This window comes from Somniosus microcephalus, unplaced genomic scaffold, assembly GCF_052327205.1.
Source record: "Somniosus microcephalus isolate GS21.2 unplaced genomic scaffold, FLI_Smic_1.0 unresolved_chr1, whole genome shotgun sequence".
Lineage (NCBI taxonomy): Eukaryota > Metazoa > Chordata > Chondrichthyes > Squaliformes > Somniosidae > Somniosus > Somniosus microcephalus.
Window position 1 is genome coordinate 8,955,511 of NW_028225179.1, and position 22,070 is coordinate 8,977,580.

The window sequence follows — 22,070 nt, forward strand, 5'->3', positions numbered from 1 at the left end:
GTGAGACGCCAGATTCAACGTTGGATGCTGCACCATCACCGCCGCCACCACGACGATCAGGACGGCATACAAGGCCACCTGATAGACTTACGTACACGAACCTTTAGTACACTTCACCCCACCGGACTCAATTTTAAACAAGGGGTGAATGTGGTAAACCACTGTTATTGTTGTTCACCGTTGTTGTTGTTGTTGCACACTGTTGTACCTATGCATGCCTCAACATGTCTCGGCTGGCTCCACCCACAGGCCCAGGTATAAAGGTGATTGACCTGCAGCCCCCTGCCTTCTTGGAACCCAGTCGACCATGAGAGGCATGCTCTGTTCTTTGCTAATAAAAGCCTTTAGTTACTCTCCTAACTCTCCGTCTTTTATGAGTAATTGATAGCGCATCACCCCCTAACTATACTGTCCCCTACCACTACTACATTCCTTTTTACTCCCCCAACTTGAATGGCCCCCTGTACCACGGTGCTGTGGTCAGTTTGCTCCTCCTCCCTGCAGTCCCTGCTCTCGCCCACCCAGGCTGCAAGAACCTCGTACCTGTTGGACATGTGCAAGGAATGAGGCTCCTCCAATGTTATCTTCTGGATCCCCATACCTGCCTCACTCATAGTAACACCCTCCTGTCCCTGACCACGGACCAAATCTGAAGTATTTAACCTAAGGTGTATGACTGCCTCCTGAAACAAAGAGTCCAGGTAACTTTCTCTCTCCCTGATGTATCGCAGTGTCCGAAGCTCGGACTCCAGCTCATCAACTCTGAGCCAAAGTTCCTCGAGTTGCAGGCACTTCTGGTCGCCACACTTTAGGAGGGATGTGAAGGCCCTTGAGAGGGTGCAGAGGAGATTGACCAGAATGGTTCCGGGGATGGGGGATCTTAGCTACAAGGACAGGTTGGAGAAGCTGGATTTGTTTTCATTAGGGCAAAGGAGGTTGAGGGGTGATTTGACAGAGGTGTACAGGATTATGACGGGTTTGGATAGGCTAGACGGGGAAAGGCTGTTCCCACTAGTTGATGGTACAAGGACTAGGGGACACAGATTTAGGGTTTTGGGCAAGAGATACAGGGGGATGTGAGGAAAAAAAATGTTACGCAGCCACTGGTGTAGACCTGGAACTCGCTGCCGACGGAAGTGGTGGAAGTGGAGACACTCAATGTTTTCAAGGGGAGACTGGATAGGCACTTGAGCGAAATAAACTTGCAGGGCTACGGGGATAGAGCGGGGAATGGGACTGACTGGATTGCTCTACAGAGAGCCGGCACAGACTCGATGGACCGAATGGCCTCCTTCTGTGCCTCTATGACTCTATGTGGTTGCTGTGGATCACACTGGGGTCCACCAGCTCCCACATGCTACAGCTGCAACACATCACCTGCCCCGCCATCTCCATTGTATTTTATTTAACTAATTAGCTTTCCAAGCTTTGAAATACCCAATTGTCTATTAATAATTTTTAATCTTGTTAATAACCTTGTTTAATTTATTAAATTTAGCTATATACTGTAACTTAGCCCACAGTCCTAATTTAACCCCAGTTGTTTATATTTTTTACATATCAAGCAGCACCTCTTACCCCCACCTCATCGAATTCACTCACTCACCCAATTCCCGAGTTAAGTACTCTGTAGAAGCGGTACTCCGTAGAACTGGACTCCGTGCTACTTACCTCCCAAACATTTCTCCTTCCGGACTCAAAAGGCCGATGAATTTCAGGTCCTGATGAATGGAGCGACTCTCTGAGATCTTGATGTGAAGTTTGGTTTGAGTTTCCCCGTCTGTCAATCCTGCCCATCTCACAGCCTGTGAAAGGAGTTTACAAAAGCCATCACTGAGAGTCCAGGACAGAAATTGACAACATTCTCTCCTCCTGCTCCCTGGCCCAAGGGGGCCGCGCATGCGCCCCGCTGCACACTCGGCCTCTCAAGATGGCGGCCGTTGAGCCGGGCCTGTCCCCGGGAGAAAGCCCCGCAGCTGCCACCCCGCTCGCGGCAAACACGGGACCCGTAGTTTCTTATTCGGGGGCTTGAGGCCTACACCAGGTGTTTATAAAGCCTCCCCGCTCCAGATTCTTCTCTCCGCCTTCCACTGTCATCACCCGACTGGCGGCACTGACCGCACACGCGGGACCCGCTCTGCCCCCACGCTGCGCCTGCGCACCAGGCCCATGCAGCATTGATAGGGCCTATACTTCCTCGCGGAGTGTTCTGGGTAACAACCACCACCATTGTCTCGGCCAGCTGAGGAGCGCAGAGATACATTTAGAGCAAGCAGTCGGAGGAGGAGGAGAAAATCAATGAAAGTTGATTCCTGTGATTTCAGACACCCGGATGAGCCGTGCGGTGTCCATTGGAGCAATGCTCGGATACACTCAGCGCCCGGCAACTAGCACAATTTTAGAAAGGGTTAGCAGATGAGATTAAATTGTTATAGTTTATTATTCTACTTAAAAAAAAAAAAAAAAAAATAAGTGGATGATTAGCATAGATACAGATTAAGACTCCCTCCGCACTGTCCCATTAAACACTCCCAGTCTAATCTACTGGAATTTTTTGAGGATGTAACTGGTAAAATAGATAAGGGAGAACCAGTGGATGTGGTGTATTTGGACTTTCAGAAGGCTTTCGATAAGGTCCCGCATAAGAGATTAGCGTGTAAAATTAAGGCACATGGGATTGGGGGCAAGGTATTGACTTGGATAGAGAACTGGTTGGCAGATAGAAAGCAAAGAGTTGGAATAAACGGTTCATTTTCCGAGTGGCAGGCAGTGACTAGTGAGGTACCGCAAGAATCGGTCCTAGGACCCCTGCTCTTCACAATATATATTAATGATCTGGATGAGGGAATTGGATGTAGTATCTCCAAGTTTGCAGACGACACAAAGCTGGGTGGGCGTGTGTGCTGTGAGGAGGATGTCGTGAAACTCCAGTACGATTTGGACAGGTTGGGTGATTGGGCAGAAACATGGCAAATGCACTATAATGTGGATAAATGTGAGGTTATCCACTTTGGTGGCAAAAACAGAAAGGCAGATTATTATTTGAATGGCAATAGATTGGGAGAAGGGGAAGTGCAAAGAGACCTGGGTGTTCTTGTGCACCAGTCGCTGAAGGTAAGCATGCAGGTGCAGCAGGCGGTTAAGAAGGTAAATGGTATGTTGGCCTTTGTAGCAAGAGGGTTCGAGTACAGGAACAAGGATGTCTTGCGGCAGTTGTACAGGGCCTTGGTGAGATCGCACCTTGAGTATTGTGTGCAGTTTTGGTCACCTTATCTGAGGAAGGATGTTCTTGCCATGGAAGGAGTGCACCGAAGGTTCACCAGGCTGATACCTGGGATGGCAGGAATGATGTACGAGGAGAGCTTGGGTCGATTGGGCTTGTACTCACTGGAGTTTAGAAGATTGAGAGGGGATCTCGTCGAAACCTAAAAAATTCTGTCAGGCCTGGACAGACTAGATGCAGGAAGGATGTTCCCGATGGCCAGGGAGTCCTGAACTAGGGTTCATAGTCTAAGGATAAGGGGTAAGCCATTTAGGACTGAGATGAGGAGAAATTTCTTCACCCAGAGAGTGGTGAACCTGTGGAATTCTCTGCCACGGAAGGCTGTGGAGGCCAATACATTATATATATTCAAGAAGGAGTTAGATATATTTCTTAAGGCTAAAGGGATCAAGGGATATGGGGAGAAGGCAGGGACAGGGTACTGAATTTGGATGATCAGCCATGATCTCATTGAATGGCGGAGCAGGCTCGAGGGGCCGAATGGCCTACTCCTGCTCCTATCTTCTATGTTTCTAAGATGGCCTGATCTCTGGTTGGTTCCTCGACATATTGGTCCAGGAAACCATCCCTTAAACACTCCAGGAATTCCTCCTCCACAGTATTGTTACTAATTTGGTTAGCCCAATCTATATGTAGATTAAAATCACCCATGATAACTGCTGTGCCCTTATTGCACGCTTCTCTAATTTCCCTTTTAATGCCATCCCCGACCTCCGCATTACTGTTTGGAGGTCTATATACCACTCCCACTAACGTTTTCTGCCCCTTGGTATTTCTCAGTTCTACCCATACAGATTCCACATCATCAGAGCTAATATCCTTCCTTACAATTGTGTTAATCCCTTCTTTAACCAGCAATGCTACCCCACCTCCCTTTCCTTTTTGCCTATTTTTCCTGAATATTGAATACCCCTGGATGTTGAGTTCCCAGCCTTGGCCAGCCTGGAGCCATGTTTCCGTAATCCGAATCAAATCATATTCGTTTACCTCTATTTGCGCAGCTAATTCTTATTCTTATTACGAATGCTCCTCGCATTAAGACACAAAGCCTTCAGGCTTGTTTTTTTAACACTCTTACACCTATTAGAATTATTATTTACTGTGGCCATGTTTAATTTAAACTGTTGATTTCTCTGACTGCCACTTCTGTTTTTCTCCTTCCTATCTTTTGCTTTTATCCTTGTTTCCCTTTCCTCTGTCCCCCTGCTCAGGTTCCCAATCCCCTGCCATTTTAGTTTAAACCCTCCCCCAGAGCACGAGCAAACACTCCCCCAGGACATCGGTCCCGGTCCTGCCCAGGTGCAAACCGTCCGGTTTGAACTGATCCCATCTCCCCCAGAACCGGTTCCAATGTCCCAGGAATTTGAATCACTCCCCCTTGCACCATTCCTCTAGCCACGTATTCATCTGAAATATCCTTCTATTTCTACTCTGACTAGCACGTGGCACTGGTAGCAATCCTGAGATTACTACCTTTGAGGTCCTGTTTTTTAATTTACCTCCTAACTCCCTATAATCTGCTTTTAGGACCTCATCCCGCTTTTTACCTATATTGTTGGTACCCATATGCACCACGACAACTGGCTGTTCACCCTCCCCTTCCAAGATGTTATGCAGCCGCTCTGAGACATCCTTGACCCTTGCACCAGGGAGGCAACACACCATCCTGGAGTCTCATTTGCGGCCGCAGAAATGCCTATCTATTCCCCTTACAATCCCCTATTACTATAGCTCTACCCCTCTTTTTCCTACCGTCCTGTGCAGCGGAGCCACCCCTGGTGCCAGGAAGTTGGCTGTTGCTGCCTTGATCTGGTAAACCATCTCCCCCAACAGTACTCAAAGTGGTATATCTGTTTGAGAGGTGGATGTCCACAGGGGACCCCTGCACTACCTGCCTGTGCCTAGTACTCTGTCTGTTGGTCACCCATTCCCTTTCTGCCTGTCCAACCTTTGCCTGCGGTGTGACCGACTGATCAAACGTGCTATTCACAACGTCGTCAGCCTCGCAGCCACCACCCTGCTCGGGGCAAACGCGGGACCTGTAGGTTCTTATTCGGGGGCTTGAGGCCTACTCCGGGTGTTTATAAAGCCTCCCCGCCGGTTCCATTGCTCCCCTGCGCCCCTCCGCAATCTTCTCTCCGCCTTCCACCGCCATCACCCGACTGGCAGCACTGACTGCGCACGCACGGGACCTGCCCTGCCCCACGCCGCGCCTGCGCACCAGGCCCCTGCAGCATTGATGGGGCCTATTCTTCCTCGCGGAGTGTTCTGGGTAACAGCCACCACCAATGTCTCGCCCAGCTGAGGAGCGCAGAGATACATTTAGAGCAAGCACTGGGAGGAGGAAGAGAAAATCAATGAAAGTTGATTCCTGTGATTTCAGACACCGGGATGAGCCACACGGCGTCCATTGGAGCAATGCTCAGATACACTCAGCGCACGGGCAACTAGCACAATTTTAGATAGGGTTAGAAGAGGAGATTAAATTGTTAGTTTATTATTCCATTAAAAAAAATTAATGTCAGGAGTCACACACCAAGTTATAGTCCAAGGCCTAGAAATTGGGTATAGCCCCGCTTGGGGCATTAGAATTGGCGCAGCGCAAAGTTTATAGCCAGACGCAACTTATCTCCACCTGGTGCGATATTGGGTTGCTTCGCCCCTAAAGGTGATTGAGGCACGAATTCAGGCATTACATGGGACTCCTAAGGCGCTAAACTTCTGGCTCAACCCAATATCGGAGCGGACGGGTGCAGCACAGGTGCTCTCAATTACCGATGACCACGAGACTTCCAGGCGCCGGCCAGCTCTTAAAGGGGTGGGTCAGTCAGCTTCAGCATCCACACTCTGCGCCTTCCAGGCCTCAGAATCGGCGCAGGCCCTTCTGTGGCGCTAAAAACTTGGACCAGATGGAGAACGTGAGACAGAGAGCAGAGCGCTTCACCAATGAGGCTCTGGAGCAATTGGTGGCCGCAGTGGAGCACCGGCGAGATGTTCTCTACCCAGACAATGGCAGGAGGCCGAATCATAAGGACTACCGACGAGCTTGGAGGGATGTATGCCAGAGGTTCAACTCCAGCAGCATGGTGACCAGGAGCCCTGTCCAATGCAGAAAGAAATTCAACGACCTCACTCGGGCCGTGAGGGTGGGTGTTGTTTCTGCAAACTTCTGCATCCCTTCATTTGCACCTGACTTTATGGCTACAGGGTGTGCCTGTGCCCCATTGGCCATCTGCCAGCAAGCACCCATGGCCCTTTCTGGGCACACACATGCACATTTGACTCAAGGCATCATGTAAGGGCTCTTGCACCATGGGGGGCATGAGATGATCACTCAGGGCATCACGCAAGGGCTCTTCCACCATGGGGGGCATGAGATGATCACTCAGGGCATCATGTAACATAACTTCCCCTCCTTTCCCCTGCAGTCCAAGCTGGCGAGGATTGGCAAAGACCAGCTTCGCACCGGTGGAGGGCACTCTCACGGATCTCGAGGAGAGAGTCCACCAGATTCTTGGAGGACGTCTGAGTGGTCCTGTAACAACTGCAGCTGCCAACCCCTTTGTCGACAGCGATGGTAAGGTTCTCACCTTTTACAACTGTCTCCTTCCAATTGTTCCCCCCGCCAGCATGCTTTCTCACTGTGGACCCATGTCATAGCCTTGCCGCAATCTGGCATCCCTTGCTGCCAAGCTGTCCTTTTGCTAAAGCCACTCTTCCACCTCCCTGCTGTTAGATGCTGCATCACCAACTCGGGAGCCGGGCCCTCAAGCTGCCAGTGCCAGTGCCTCCGAAGGCTCAATCAGAAAATTACTGTCCAACAGAAGGTCAGCAACTCTCTCCAGCAACGATCAGAATGGCCAGCTCAAATGGCTGCAGCGTTTATACTAGTGCTGTCCCCTTTAAATAGCACCCCCCCGCGTCCGAGAAGGGCCTGGGAATGCTCCATCCAACTGTCACTAATAGCGCCAGGCGGAAAGGTTGCGGGCGCCACCGAATATCCGGTCCGGGGCGCCAAAAAGGCATTGCACACTGAAATGTTGTCATGATCTGCCTGCGCCCGCGGGCGCGCGCAAAGAGTTCGCACCGGCGCTAAAAGAATACTCAATATGGGAGGTGGCGCTGTATTCACTGCGCCCGCCCGAAAATTGGGTAACGCCCCAATTCTCGGGCTCTTTAGGTGCTAATCGCTGGCGCTACCAACCGAATTTCTAGGCCCAACAGTTTTATTTGAAATCACAAGCTTTCAGAGCGCTGCTCCTTCGTCAGGTGGAGCAGCGCTCAGAAAGCTTGTGATATCAAATAAAACTGTTGGACTATAACCTGGTGTTGTGTGACTTCTTACATTTGTCCACCCCAGTCCAACACCAGCATCTCCACACCATGGCTATTAAAAAATTAAGTGGATGTTTAGCATGGGTTAGATACAGATTAAGACTCCCTCCGCACTGTCCCATTAAACACTCCCAGGACAGGTACAGCAGGGATGAGATACAGAATACAGGTACAGAACACAGCTCCCTCTATATTCATGGGATGTGGGCGTCGCTGGCAAGGCCAGCATTTATTGCCCATCCCTAATTGCCCTTGAGCAGGTGGTGGTGAGCCACCTTCTTGAACCGCTGCAGTCCTTGTGGTGAAGGTACACCCACAGTGCTGTTAGGGAGGAAGTTCCAGGATATTGATCCAGTGACGACGAAGGATCAGCGATATATTTCCAAGTCAGGATGATGTGTGACTTGGAGGGGAACTTACAGGTGGTGGTGTTCCCATGCACCTGCTGCCCTTGTCCTTCTAAGTGGTAGAGGTCCTGCTCCACAGGCGCCCGGCCCGCACCGCGCATGCTCAGCACACACCCTGGGCCCCTGTCAATCATCCTCCCCCACGCCTGCACGCTGGGCCCCTGAGCTCCAGGCTGCCGCATGGGGCTTTCTTTGTAAAGTCGGTGTTGGTGAAGAACCGCAATCAGTGAGGGAAAGAGTTTTGCGAGGGGGCGGAGTGAACCGCAGCACGTGATCGCGGGGCCTGTGACTGACGGGAGCTCTGACCAATAGGAAGAGCGCGGGCGCAGCCGACTGGCGGTGGGTCCTCCGACCAATGGCGGTGCGGCAAGGGGGCGGGACCTCCTCTCCAGCTCAGGTGCGCTGGGGCCGATTGTGACGTGCTGTCCCCAGGTGAGAGCAGCTCAGTCAGCACAGAGCTGGGGCTGGAATCTGGGAGAGGGGCCACAGGCAGCACAGAGCTGGGGCTGGAATCTGGGAGAGGGGCCACAGGCAGCACAGAGCTGGGGCTGGAATCTGGGAGAGGGGCTGCAGGCAACGGGCCTGGCAAAGGGACAATCACTGATTGAATAATAAACAGGGGTAAGGGGACACTAACCTAACATCATATATATATTAATGAATACTTTACATCTGTTTTCACAAAAGAGAGGGACGATGCAGACATTGCAATCAGGGAGGAGGAGTGTGAAATATTAGATGAAATAAACACAGTGAGAGAGGAAGTATTAAAGGGTTTGGCATCTTTGAAAGTGGACAAATCCCCAGGCCCGGATGAAATGTATCCCAGACTGTTAAGAGAAGTAAGAGAGGAAATAGCAGAGGCTCTGACCATCATTTTCCAATCCTCTCTGGCTACAGGTGTGGTGCTGGAGAACTGGAGGACTGCTAACGTGGTACCGTTGTTTAAAAAGGGAGAAAGGGATAGACTGAGTAATTACAGGCCAGTCAGCCTAACCTCGGTGGTGGGAACATTATTGGAAAAAATTCTGAGGGCCAGGATAAGTCTTCATTTAGAACGACACACATTAATCAGGGACAGTCAGCGTGGATTTGTTAAGGGAAGGTCGTGTCTGACTAACCTGATTGCATTTTTTGAGGAGGTAAGAAGGAGGGTCGATGAGGGTAGTGTGTTTGATGTAGTCTATATGGATTTTAGCAAGGCTGTTGATAAGGTCCCACATGGCAGACTGGTCACGAAAGTAAAAGCCCATGGGATCCAAGGCAAAGTGGCAAGTTGGATCCAAAATTGGCTCAGAGGCAAGAAAGGGTAATGGTCGAAGGGGGGTTTTGTGACTGGAAGGTTGTTTCCAGTGGGGTTCCACAGGGCTCAGTACTGGGTCCTTTGCTTTTTTGTGGTATATATCAATGATTTGGACTTGAATGTAGGAAGTATGATTAAGAAGTTTGCAGATGATGCAAAAGTTGGCCGTGTGGTTGATAATGAAGAAGAAAGCTGCAGACTGCAGGAAGATATCAATGGACTGGTCAGGTGGGCAGAACAGTGGCAAATGGAATTCAATCTGGAGAAGTGAGAGGTGATGCATTTGGGGAGGGCTAACAAGGCAAGAGAATAGACTATAAATGGTAGGACACTGAGAAGTGCAGAGGATCAGAGGGACCTTGGAGTGCATGTCCACAGATCCCTGAAGGTAGCAGGACAGGTAGATAAGGTGGTTAAGAAGGCACACAGGATACTTGCCTTTATTAGCCGAGGCATAGAATACAAGAGCAGGGAGGTTATGCTTGAACTGTATAAAACACTAGTTAGGCCACAGCTAGAATACTGCGTGCAGTTCTGGTCACCACATTACAGGAAGGATGTGATTGCACGAGAGGGAGTGTAGAGGAGATTTACGAGGATGTTGCCTGGGCTGGGGAATTTTAGCCATGAGGAAAGGCTGGATCGGCTGGGTTTGTTTTCTTTGGAACGTCGGAGGCTGAGGGGAGACCTAATTGAGGTGTATAAAATTATCAGGGGCCTACATAGAGTGGACAGGAAGGACCTATTTCCCTTAGCAGGGAGGTCAATAACCAGGGGGCACAGATGTAAAGTAATGTCAGATGTTTAGAGGTGATTTGAGGAGAATGTTTTTTCACCCAGAGGGTTGTGAGGGTCTGGAACTCACTGCCTGAAAGGGTGGTAGAGGGAGAGACCCTCATCACATTTAAAAAGTACTTGGATATGCACTTGAAGTGTCGTAACCTACAAGGCTATGGAGGATAGAATGTCCCATTCCCCAGGCACGGACATCCAGCACCTCGGTCACAGCAACAATTCACAAAACGGCAATATAACTTGGAGCAGAGATGGTTAAGTGGAGCTGTGATCGAGGTGCTCACAATTATGAGGGGTTTTGATCGAGCAAACAAGGAGAAGCTGTTGTCACTGGCAGGAGGGTCAGTAACGAGAGGACACAGATTTCAGATCATTGGCAAAAGAATCTAGAGAGGAAATGAGGAGACTATTTTTACACAGCGAATTGTGATGATCTGGAATGCACTGCCTGAATGGGAGGTGGAAGCAGATTCAATAGTAACTTTCAAAAGGGAATTGGATATAAACTGTAATGAAACCTGTTTGTCTTGCCTGTATTCGTTTTGCACTCATGTATATTACCCTCCCCCACACGGTGTATAGTTTCACTTCCTCTTTCCTGACTAACCTGGGAGGTTCCAGGTCTTGGCTCCGCCCCTGACTTCTCTTACTTAAAGATCCCAGGATCTGTATGACTCATTCCTGTGAACCAGTCAGTGTGTTGAGATGTTAGCTCTGATCTTAGTGATTAAAAGCCAACTTGTTAAAGTCTATAACTTCTAGTTTTGTGATTATTGAAGGCACATCAATTTTAATCACTAACGAATACTAGGATGGATCGACTCCTAAAACCAGAGCGTCTGGACTTGGATCCACATTCTGCTGAAGCATCAAATCAATTTGGACACTGGCTCAAATGCTTCGAACTCTTCGCGAGGGCCTCATCCACTAGCGAGGTAGATAAACTGAGTCTACTGACTACTCGCGTTAGTCATCGGATTTATTCGTTCATCCGGTACGCCACCCCTTACACGGAGGCCATCACTATCCTGAAGGCCCAATACCAGAGGCCAGTAAACGAAGTGTACGCCAGACATCTGCTGGCTACACACAGGCAGCGACCAGAGGAATCAATGGACAATTTCTTACAGGGCCTAAAGGACCTGGTCCGGGACTGCAAATGCAAGGCCATGACGGCCAACGCGTACTCTGACGAATTGGTCCGCGATTCCTTCATCACAGGCCTCAAATCGAATTATATCCGGCAGAGACTGCTGGAGGAGGAGGTCCTGGACTTTAAAAAGGCAGTGGCCACTGCGCGATCGCTGGACGTGGCCCAGAAAAACTCTGACTCTTATTCTTCTGGCCATGCGGCCCTCACCGCCTCGTGCACGCCGAGGGGGCTGCCACCTTGGAATCAGCCATCTTCCCCATCCAGGTCTCAGACCAGCTCTATGCCGCCGGAGTCCCCACACAGAAGTTCACCCAGGAGTCCTACTACAGCGGCAATGTCTCAAGGCCCGAAATGCTACTTCTGCAGCCAAGCCAAGCACCCCAGACAACGATGCCCAGCGAAGGACGCTACATGCTTCAAATGTAAGAAAAAGGGGCATTTTAGCAAAGTCTGCAGGGGGAATCCGATTTCCAACTCCGTCACCGCCTCGTGCGTGCCATGCGGGCCGCCATCTTGGGACCCGTCATCTTTTCCCGCCCAGGGCCCAACAGTGGCTTCGATCACGGTGGATCAATCCAGGCCACACCCGTTGACAAAATCCATGATGGACATACAGGTAAACGGGAATTTAATGAAATGTTTAATTGACTGTGGGAGTACCGAGAGTTTTATCCACCCTAGCCTGGTATGGCAGCACTCATTAACGGTAACCCCTACACGGAGCAGAATTGCTATGGCTGCTAAGCCCCATGCTTCGGACATTTTGGGCTACTGTGTGGTAACACTGACTGTAAAAGGCACGGACTACAAGGATTTTAAACTCCTCGTGATGCCAGAACTCTGTGTTAATGTAATCTTGGGCCTGGACTTCCAGTGCCACCACGAAAGTGTCACGCTAGCATATGGCGGGTCCCAGCCGCCACTCACAGTCTGTGGCCTATCAACCTTAAAAATCAGCCCGCCCTCTTTATTCGCTAATCTCGCTCCGAACTGTAGGCCCATAGCGACCAAAAGTAGACGGTACAGTCTGGAAGACAGACACTTTATCAAGGCGGAAGTGGACAGACTCCTGCGGGAAGGCATTATTGAATGCAGTACCAGTCCGTGGCGTGCCCAAGTAGTCATAGTTAAAAATAGTGAAAAGAAACGGATGGTAATTGACTACAGCCAGACTGTTAATATTTATACCCAGCTGGACGCCTACCCTTTACCCCGCATATCAGAAATGGTCAACCAGATTGCGCAATACCGAGTCTTCTCGACTATCGACCTCAAATCCGCGTATCACCAGCTCCCCATTAGAACGGAGGACCGCCCATACACCGCCGTTGAGGCGAACGGACGCCTCTACCATTTTCTCAGAGTGCCCTTCGGGGTATCAAATGGGGTCTCGGTCTTCCAATGTGAGATAGACCGCATGGTTGACGAGAATAAACTACAAGCTACCTACCCCTATCTGGACAATGTCACTATCTGCGGGCACAACCAGCAAGACCACGATCTAAATCTTGCGAGATTTTTAAAAACTGCCCTAAAGCTGAATCTAACCTACAACGAAGACAAATGTGTCTTCAACACAACCCGTCTCTGTATCCTCGGCTGTGTGGTGGAAGATGGGGTAATTGGACCGGGCCCTGACCGATTACGCCCCCTAAAGGAACTGCCCCTGCCACACAATCCCAAAGCTCCCCCTTGTGGAAAAGGTACAGCTCCTCCATGCAAACCCTCAGTACGCCTATATCGAATACTCTGACGGGCGAGAGGACACTGTTTCCATAAAAGACCTCGCTCCCTCGGGGAGTGGAGAGAACGATGAGAAACTACCCGAGGAAGGCCTACACCAAAAAGAGACAGGACGCCCAGAGGTATCAATACCCAACTTTAACCTGGAGGACACTGCAGATAACCTGGAAGACACTGCGGAGGCCCGGACAGCGGAGGAACCAGAATCCACTCCCCTAGAGGCACCCCAACCGGCTTTGCGCCGATCACTGAGAACCGCAAAACCTCCTGACAGACTCACTTATACCAACTTTTAAGAAACATCACCCCAATGGACTAAATCTAAAGAAGGGGTGAATGTAATGAAATCTGTTTGTCTTGCCTGTATTCGTTTTGCACTCATGTATATTACCCTCCCCCACACGGTGTATAGTTTCACTTCCTCTTTCCTGACTAACCTGGAAGGTTCCAGGTCTTGGCTCTTGGCTCCGCCCCTGACTTCTCTTACTTAAAGATCCCAGGATCTGTATGACTCATTCCTGTGAGCCAGTCGGTGTGTTGAGATGTTAGCTCTGATCTTAGTGATTAAAAGCCAACTTGTTAAAGTCTATAACTTCTAGTTTTGTGGTTATTGAAGGCACATCATAAACTAAAAGCAGAAATTTGCAGGGCTGTGGGGAAAGAGCAGGGCAGTGGGACCAATCGCATCGCTCTTTCAGAGAGCTGGCACCAGCACGATGGGCCGAAAGGCATCCTACTGTGCTCTATGATTCTATAACATCAGCTTCTCTCTGCTCACTAGTACTGAGAGAACAGGGAATAATCTTTAAATCCAGCCCAGTTATTGGGGGCTCTTAACATTAACAAGCCCCAGTTGCCTGAATTAACATGGCTCAGTCCTGGATGTGATTAAAGGCATCGGAAACAGTGGAATCGACCCACCGCAGTCACACTGTAGACACTCTGGTGTGTCAGCAGGTGGGATACACCAGGGAATCCCTTTCCACACACTGAGGTTGACTCTAATGATCAGGAGTCCTAGGGTTTCGGATACCAGATAATCAAGCTCACAAGAACACAAATTGTCTCTCCAGGCTTTATTAAGAGCGCTGCATAACACAGATCGGGTGATAAGTCCCTCAATCTGGAGAATAGAAGTACAGTGGATTCACGCGCGATCTTCTCGAGTCTGTTCCGACAACAGCTTAAGTGGCCTGTTCTTATACACAAGCTTGGTTACCGCTCAGGAAATGGGATTGTTTGGACCCGTCTGTTGACCGCCTCCTGAACTCCTGCTAATTCAGGGAATTTAGTCCACCTGTGACCAGACTATAACCACAAGCTCATCTGGTTATCACACCTATACGGTCCGTGAGGTTATTATCAGATTCACACCCAGACATTGTGCCATTACTTGTCTGGCACTTCATCCCATAACACGGGTACAGGGGCTCAGTAATGTTTCATTCATCACAAAGTACAACAACATACTGGTCAGCTTAACAGAATCATCATAATATTTATGTGGCCATAAATATAAAAGTTACTAATAAATCCAGGAGGGAATTCAGAAGAAACTTTTTTATCCAGAGAATGGGGAACTCGCTCCCACAAGGAGTGGTTGAGGTGAACAGCACAGATGGATTAATGAGGAAGCCACACAAGGGAGAAAGGAATGGGAGGATGTGTTGATCGGGTTAATTGAAGTAGGGTGGGTGTGGAGCATAAACACTGGCATGGACCAGTTGGGCCGAATGGCCTGTTTCTGTGCTGTACATTCTATGGAACACCATGAACAGTCAATCGAAGGGAATCATCAGCACAACAGTCTTAAAGATTAAACAGCAGTACAAGAATTTATAAAACATTCAACCATTCCACGTTCATGTCACCCCAGCTGTCTCAGGGCCCTGTGCTACAGACCAATGTGAACTCGCTGGTGTGTCTGTAGGTGGGATGACCGAGTGAATCCTTTGCCACACACGGAGCAGGTGAATGGTCTCTTTCCTTCTTTCTCCAGCTGGTGTCTCTTCAGGTCCTTCGACCATTTAAAGCTCTTACCACAGTCAGAACATTGAAATGATCTCTCATCAGTGTGAACTCGCTGGTGGGTCAGCAGGCTTGATGACCGAGTGAATCCCTTCCCACACACGGAGCAGGTGAACGGCCTCTCCCCAGTGTGAACTCGCTGGTGTCCGTTCAGATTCCTGGAGCATTTAAAGCTCATCCCACAGACAGAACATTTAAATGGTCTCTGATTGGAGTGAACTCGCTGGTGTTGCTTCAGATCCCCAGAGGTTTTAAAGCTCTTCCCACAGTCAGAACATTTAAATGGTCTCTGATCGGAGTGAATTCGCTGGTGTACCTTCAGATCACCAGAGGTTTTAAAGCTCTTCCCACAGTCAGAACATTTAAATGGTCTCTCATCAGTGTGATATCGCTGGTGTGTCAACAGGTGGGATGACCGAGTGAATCCCTTCCCACACACGGAGCAGGTGAATTGCCTCTTCCCAGTGTGAACTCGCTGGTGACGGTTCAGAGTCCTGGAGCTTTTAAAGCTCTTCCCACAGACAGAACATGTAAATGGTCTCTGATTGGAGTGAACTTGCTGGTGTTGCTTCAGATCCCCAGAGGTTTTAAAGCTCTTCCCACAGTCAGAACATTTAAATGGTCTCTCCCCAGTGTGAACTCGCTGGTGTGTCAGTAGGTGGGATGACTGAGTGAATCCCTTCCCACACACGGAGCAGGTGAATGGCCTATCTCCTGCTCTCTCCAGCTGCTGTCCCTTCAGCTCCTGGGACATTTGAAAGTGTTTGCCACAGTCCAAATGTTTCACCGGCCTCTCCCCAGTGTGAACTCGCTGGTGTGCCAGCAGATTCGAGGACCGAGTGAATCTCTTCCCACACACGGAGCAGGTGAACAGAATCTCTCCTGCTCTCTCCAGCTGGTGTCTCTTCAGATCCTGGGACCTTTTAAATCTCTTCCCACAGTCAGAACATTTAATGTGAACAAGCTGGTGTCTCAGGAGGGTGGCAGAATGAGAGAATCGCTTCAAAAACACGGAGCAGGTCAACGGTCTCTCATCGGCGTGGACAAGCTGGTGTCTCAGCAGCATGGAGGGTGCAATTAATCCCTGCCCACACACGGAGCGGGTTAAAGGTCTCTCCCTAGTTTGAACTTGCTGGTGTATCATTGGAGCGGATGGCTGAGTGAATCCCTTCCCACACACGGGGCCCGGATTTCTCCCCGCTTCAGGTATTTGTAGACTTTTAAATGTTCTGAAAGAGCTTCAAAGGTCTCTCATCAGTGTGAACTCACGGGTGTGCCAGCAGATTGGAGGAGCGATTGAATCAGGTCCTGATGAATCGAGCGAGTCTCTCAGATCTTGACGTGATGTTTGGTTTGAGCTTCCTGTCTGTAAATGCTCCACTTCTAAAACCCTGTAAAAGGAGTGTAGAAAGGGTAAGGGGGGAAACAGGGTTTTTTTTTGGCTAATTTTGTCTCAAAGAACCAACAGGGTAGAGCCGGTCCCACTGGTGTCCAGCCGTGCCCACAATAACCAGCGGGCCAGAAACAGCCCAATCCACCTCACTGACTTGGCCCTGAAGTCAAATCAAGTCTCATCAAATGACATCCTTTGTGACTGTGACAAAGGTAAACTATCTCTCCTCATCCTTCCTGACTTGTCTGCAGCCTTTGACACGGTTGACCACTCCATCCTTCTCCCAACGCCTCTCCACCATCGTCCAGCTGGGTGGGTCTGCACTCGCCTGGTTCCATTCTTATCTATCTAATCGTAGCCACAGAATCACCTGCAACGGCTTCTCTTCCCACTCCCGCATCGTTACCTCTGGTGTCCCCCAAGGATCTATCCTTGGGCCCCTCCTATTTCTCATCTAAATGCTGCCCCTTGGCGACATCATCTGAAAACACAGCCTCAGTTTCCACATCTACGCTGACGACACCCAGCTCTACCTCACCACCACTTCTCTCGACCCCTCCACGATCTCTAATCCGGTTCTGGGTGAGCAGAAATTTTCTCCAATTAAATATTGGGAAGACTGAAGCAATTGTTTTCAGTCCCTGCCACAAACTCTGTTCCTTAGCCACTGACTCCATCCCTCTCCCTAACATCTGTCTGAGGCTGAACCACACTGTTCACAACCTTGGTGTCATATTTGACCCTGAAATGAGCTTCCGAACACATATCTGCAGCATAACAAAGACCGCCTACTTCCACCTCCGTAACATTGCCCGTCTCCACCCTTGCCTCAGCTCAGCCGCTGCTGAAACCCTCACCTGGGCCTTTGTTAGCTCTAGACTCGACTATTCCAACGCACTCCTGGCTGGCCTCCCACATTCTACCCTATGTAAACTTGAGGTGATCCAAAACTACCCGTGTCGTAACTCAACACCAAGTCCCGTTCACCCATCACCTCTGTGCTCACTGACCTACATTGGCTCCCAGTTAAGTAATGCTTCGATTTCAAAATTCTCATCCTTGTTTTCAAATCCCTCCATGGCCTCGCCCCTCCCTATCTTAGTTATTCCCTTCAGCCTCACAACCACCCGCCCCCCGCGATAGAATCACAGAAAAATTACGGCACAGAAGGAGGCCATTCGGCCCATCTTGTCCGTGCCAGCCGATTAAGTGCTATCCACACTAATCCCACTTTCCAGCACTTGGTCCGTGGCCTTGTAGGTTACGGCACTTCAAGTGCACATCCAAGTACTTCTAAAATGTGATGAGAGTTTCTGCCTCTACCACCCTGTCAGGCAGTGAGTTCCAGACCCCCACCACCCACTGGGTAAAAACATTTCTCCTCAACTCCCCTCTAAAGCTCTGACCAATTACTTTAAATCTATGCCCCCTGGTTGTGGACCTCTCTTGTCAAGGGAAATAGGTCCTTCCTATCTAGGACCCTCAGAATTTTATACACCTCAATCAGGTCTGCCCTCAGCCTCCTCGGTTCCAAAGAAAACAACGCCCCCCCCCCCCCCCCCGAGACATCTGCGCTCCTCCAATTCTGCCCTCTTGAGCATCCCTGATTATAATCGCTCAGCCATCAGTGGCCGTGTCTTCTGTTGCCTCGGTCCTAAGCTCTGGAATTCCCTCCCTGAACCTCTCTGCCTTGCTATCCTCCTTTAAGACATAGGAACATAGAAGATAGGAGCAGGAGTAGGCCATTCAGCCCCTCGAGCCTGCTCCGCCATTCAATGAGATCATGGCTGATCATCCAAATTCAGTACCCTGTCCCTGCCTTCTCCCCATATCCCTTGATCCCTTTAGCCTTAAGAAATATATCTAACTCCTTCTTGAATATATTTAATGAATTGGCCTCAACTGCCTTCTGTGGTAGAGAATTCCACAGGTTCACCACTCTCTGGGTGAAGAAATTCCTCCTCATCTTTGTCCTAAATGGCTTACCCCTTATTCTTAGACTGTGACCCCTGGTTCTGGACTCCCCGACCATTGGGAACATCCTTCCTGCATCTAGTCTGTCTAGTCCTGTTAGAATTTTATAAGTTTCAATGAGATCCCCTCTCATTCTTCTGAACTCAAGAGAATACAGGCCTAGTTTACTCAATCTCTTCTCATACGACAGTCCCGCCATCCCAGAAATCAATCTCGTGAACCTTCATTGCACTCCCTCTATGGCAAGTATATCCTTCCTTAGGTAAGGAGACCAAAATTGTACATCGTTCTCCAGGTGTGGTCTCACCAAGGCCCTATATAATTGGAGTAATATATATAAGTACAGGAGTAAAGAAGTCTTACTCCAATTAAGGCTAAAGGGATATGGGGAGGAGGCAGGGACAGGGTACTGAATTTGGATGATCAGCCATGATCTCAGTGAATGGTGGAACAGGCTCGAGGGGCCGAATGGCCTACTCCTGCTCCTATCTTCTATGTTTCTATGTATTCAATCTTTCCTTGTAGCTGAAATTCTCTAGTCCTGGCAACATCCTCGTAAATCTCCCGTCTCGAGCAGTCACATCTTTCCTGCAATGGGGACAACCAGAACCGCATGCGGTGGCCTAACTGGTGTTTTTGTACAGTTCAAGCAGAACCTCCCTGCTCTTACATGATACAGAAAGAGAGAGGCACTGCCCCTTTAAATACCTGGGGGGCACCCATTCCCCTTTAAATGGCCAAGCAATTGTTTTTGTTGAAAGGGGGCCGCAGTCCCCTTTGACTCATCCCCCCACCAATACTCACAAGAGAGAGAGAGGAGGAAGAATGCTGGTCTCTGTCCCTTTAAAAGTGGCTGCCCACCAAAATGTTCACATCACCAGGGCTCTTTGTTCTGGATAAAAGTCAAAAAGAGAAAAGGTTCACTTATTTTTAAATGAATGCAATTGATGAATAGCCTTGCAATAAAGGTAATGCAAAGGAATAAACACTCACAAGCTGGGTTTTTTTCCACCCCCTCCTCCCCTTCCCTTTAACAGCTCCTGCAGACAATGAAAGCAGGAAAGCGGCCTGCAGACACCGAGTTCACGCCCCCCTCCGTCTCGCGCCGCCATTGGCTGGAGTACCGTCAGCCCGCCCGGTCCTCCCAGCGTTTTCCGCGCTGCTGATTGACGGGCGCCTTGCGTCAATCAATCCCACCTCCGCATACGCGCTGACGCATGCACGCAACGCCCAGGGGGGTCGGTTGGATCGGCGGACGCAGCCCATCGAGGTCCCGCCCCCCTCCCGAGCCGCTATTGCTTGGAGGACCGTCAGCCCGCCCGGACCTCCCAGCGTTTTCCGCGCTCCTGATTGGCGGGCGTCTCGCGTCAATCAGACCCCTCCTGCGCTGACGCATGCACGCAACGCCCAGGGGGGTCGGTTGGATCGGCGCACGCAGCCCACCTAAGTCCCGCCCCCTCTCCCTTCCGCTACGCCATTGCTTGGAGGACCGGCAGCACGCCCGGTCTTCCCAGCGTTTACCGCGCTCCAGATTGGCGGGCGCGTCGCGTCAATCACCCCCCTGCGATTACGCGCTGACGCCAGCACGCAACGCCAAGGGGTCGGTTGGATCGGCGCAGGCCACCGCAAGGTAAAAAAAAGACAACAGAAAATGCTGGAAATACTCAGCAGGCCAGGCAGCATCCGTGGAGAGAGAAACAAATATAATAATAATCGCACTTTAGAGGGGAGGAGGTTGGGGGAATTAATGAGTGTTTTCCATTTGTTTCGCAAAAAAAAATATTTGAAAAGCTTCCCAACGGTGCGAGGCGGGCTGCGCATGCGCTCCAGCCAGCCTTTGACTCCCACACGTAGGGCCGGACACGCCCACTTGCCTTCGCCTGCACCAATCACAGCGCGGGCAGGCGCTTCTATCAATCGCCACCTGTCAATCACCCTCCCTTCCCCTGCACCAATCACAGCGCGGGCAGGCACTTCTATCAATTGCCACCTGTCAATCACCCTCCCTTCCGCTGCACCAATCACAGCGTGGGCAGGCGCTTCTATCAATCGTCACCTGTCAATCACCCTCCCTTCCCCTGCACCAATCACAGCGCGGGCAGGCGCTTCTATCAATCGTCACCTGTCAATCACCCTCCCTTCCCCTGCTCCAATCACAGCGCGCGCAGGCGCTTCTATCAATCGCCACCTGTCAATCACCCTCCCTTCCCCTGCACCAATCACAGCGCGGGCAGGCGCTTCTAGCAATCGCCACCTGTCAATCACCCTCCCTTCCCCTGCTCCAATCACAGCGCGCGCAGGCGCTTCTATCAATCGCCACCTGTCAATCACCCTCCCTTCCCCTGTACCAATCACAGCGCGGGCAGGCACTTCTATCAATTGCCACCTGTCAATCACCCTCCCTTCCCCTGCACCAATCACAGCGTGGGCAGGCGCTTCTATCAATCGTCACCTGTCAATCACCCTCCCTTCCCCTGCACCAATCACAGCGCGGGCAGGCGCTTCTATCAATCGCCACCTGTCAATCACCCTCCCGTCCCCTCGTGGTGTCGATTGACAGCGGTGTCAGCCAATGAGGTGCAGGAAGGAGCGGGACCAGGGCCAGGACGGACAGCAAACAGGAACTAACTCAATTAAATACCTGCATGCAGCCAAAAAAACTTTTATTTAGTCAGCCAAAAAACAGCAAAGCAAATAAGGTTTGCTGAGTCAGCAAAGCCTATTTTAAAGAATTATAGAGCGATATCGCAGGGATCGGTGCTCGGACCCCAGCTATTCACAATATATATTAATGATCTAGACGAGGGAACTCGATGTAATATCTCCAAGTTTGCAGACGACACAAAGCTGGGTGGGCGTGTGTGCTGTGAGGAGGATGCCGAGAAACTCCAGTATGACTTGGACAGGTTGGGCGATTGGGCAGAAGCATGGCAGATGCAGTATAATGTGGATAAATGCGAGGTTATCCACTTTGGTGGCAAAAGAGGAAGGCGGATTATTATCTGAACTGCAATAGATTGGGAGAAGGGGAAGTGCAACGAGACCTGGGTGTGCTTGTGCACCAGTCGCTGAAGGTAAGCATGCAGCTGCAGCAGGCGGTTAAGAAGGCAAATGGTATGTTGGCCTTCGTAGCGAGAGGGTTCGAGTACAGGAACAAGGATGTCTTGCTGCAGTTGTACAGGGCCTTGGTGAGACCACACCTTGAGTATTGTGTGCAGTTCTGGTCACGTTATCTGAGGAAGGATGTTCTTGCCATGGAGGGAGTGCAGCGAAGATTCGCCAGACTAATACCTGGGATGGCAAGAATGACGTATGAGGAGAGATTGGGCTTATACTCGCTGGAGTTTAGAAGAATGAGAGGGAATCTCATTGAAACTTATAAAATTCTAACAGGACTAGACAGACTAGATGCAGGAAGGATGTTCCCGATGGCGGGAGAGTCGAGAACCAGGGGTCACGGTCTAAGGATAAGGGGTAAGCCATTTACATAGAAAACATAGAAGATAAGAGCAGGAGTAGGCCATTCGGCCCTTCGAGCCTGCTCCGCCATTCAACGAGATCATGGCTGATCATGCAAACCCTAGCACCCGGTCCCTACACCGACAGCCATCCCACACAAGCCCTATCCCCGTAACCCCATGTATTTAATCGCCCCC

At 50.3% G+C, this 22,070-nt stretch overlaps 1 protein-coding gene across 1 annotated transcript in view; it reads right to left on the reverse strand.

The window, feature by feature from the left end:
- LOC147093394 (uncharacterized) overlaps positions 1 to 19,306 on the reverse strand; it is a 179,257-nt gene extending 159,951 nt beyond the window's left edge. The window contains 2 exon segments of the mRNA XM_085974203.1: positions 15,660 to 16,438; positions 19,219 to 19,306. Coding sequence (XP_085830329.1) covers positions 15,660 to 16,191 — 532 coding nt within the window. The 5' untranslated portion in view covers positions 16,192 to 16,438; positions 19,219 to 19,306.
- Between the last annotated feature and the right edge of the window lie 2,764 nt (positions 19,307 to 22,070).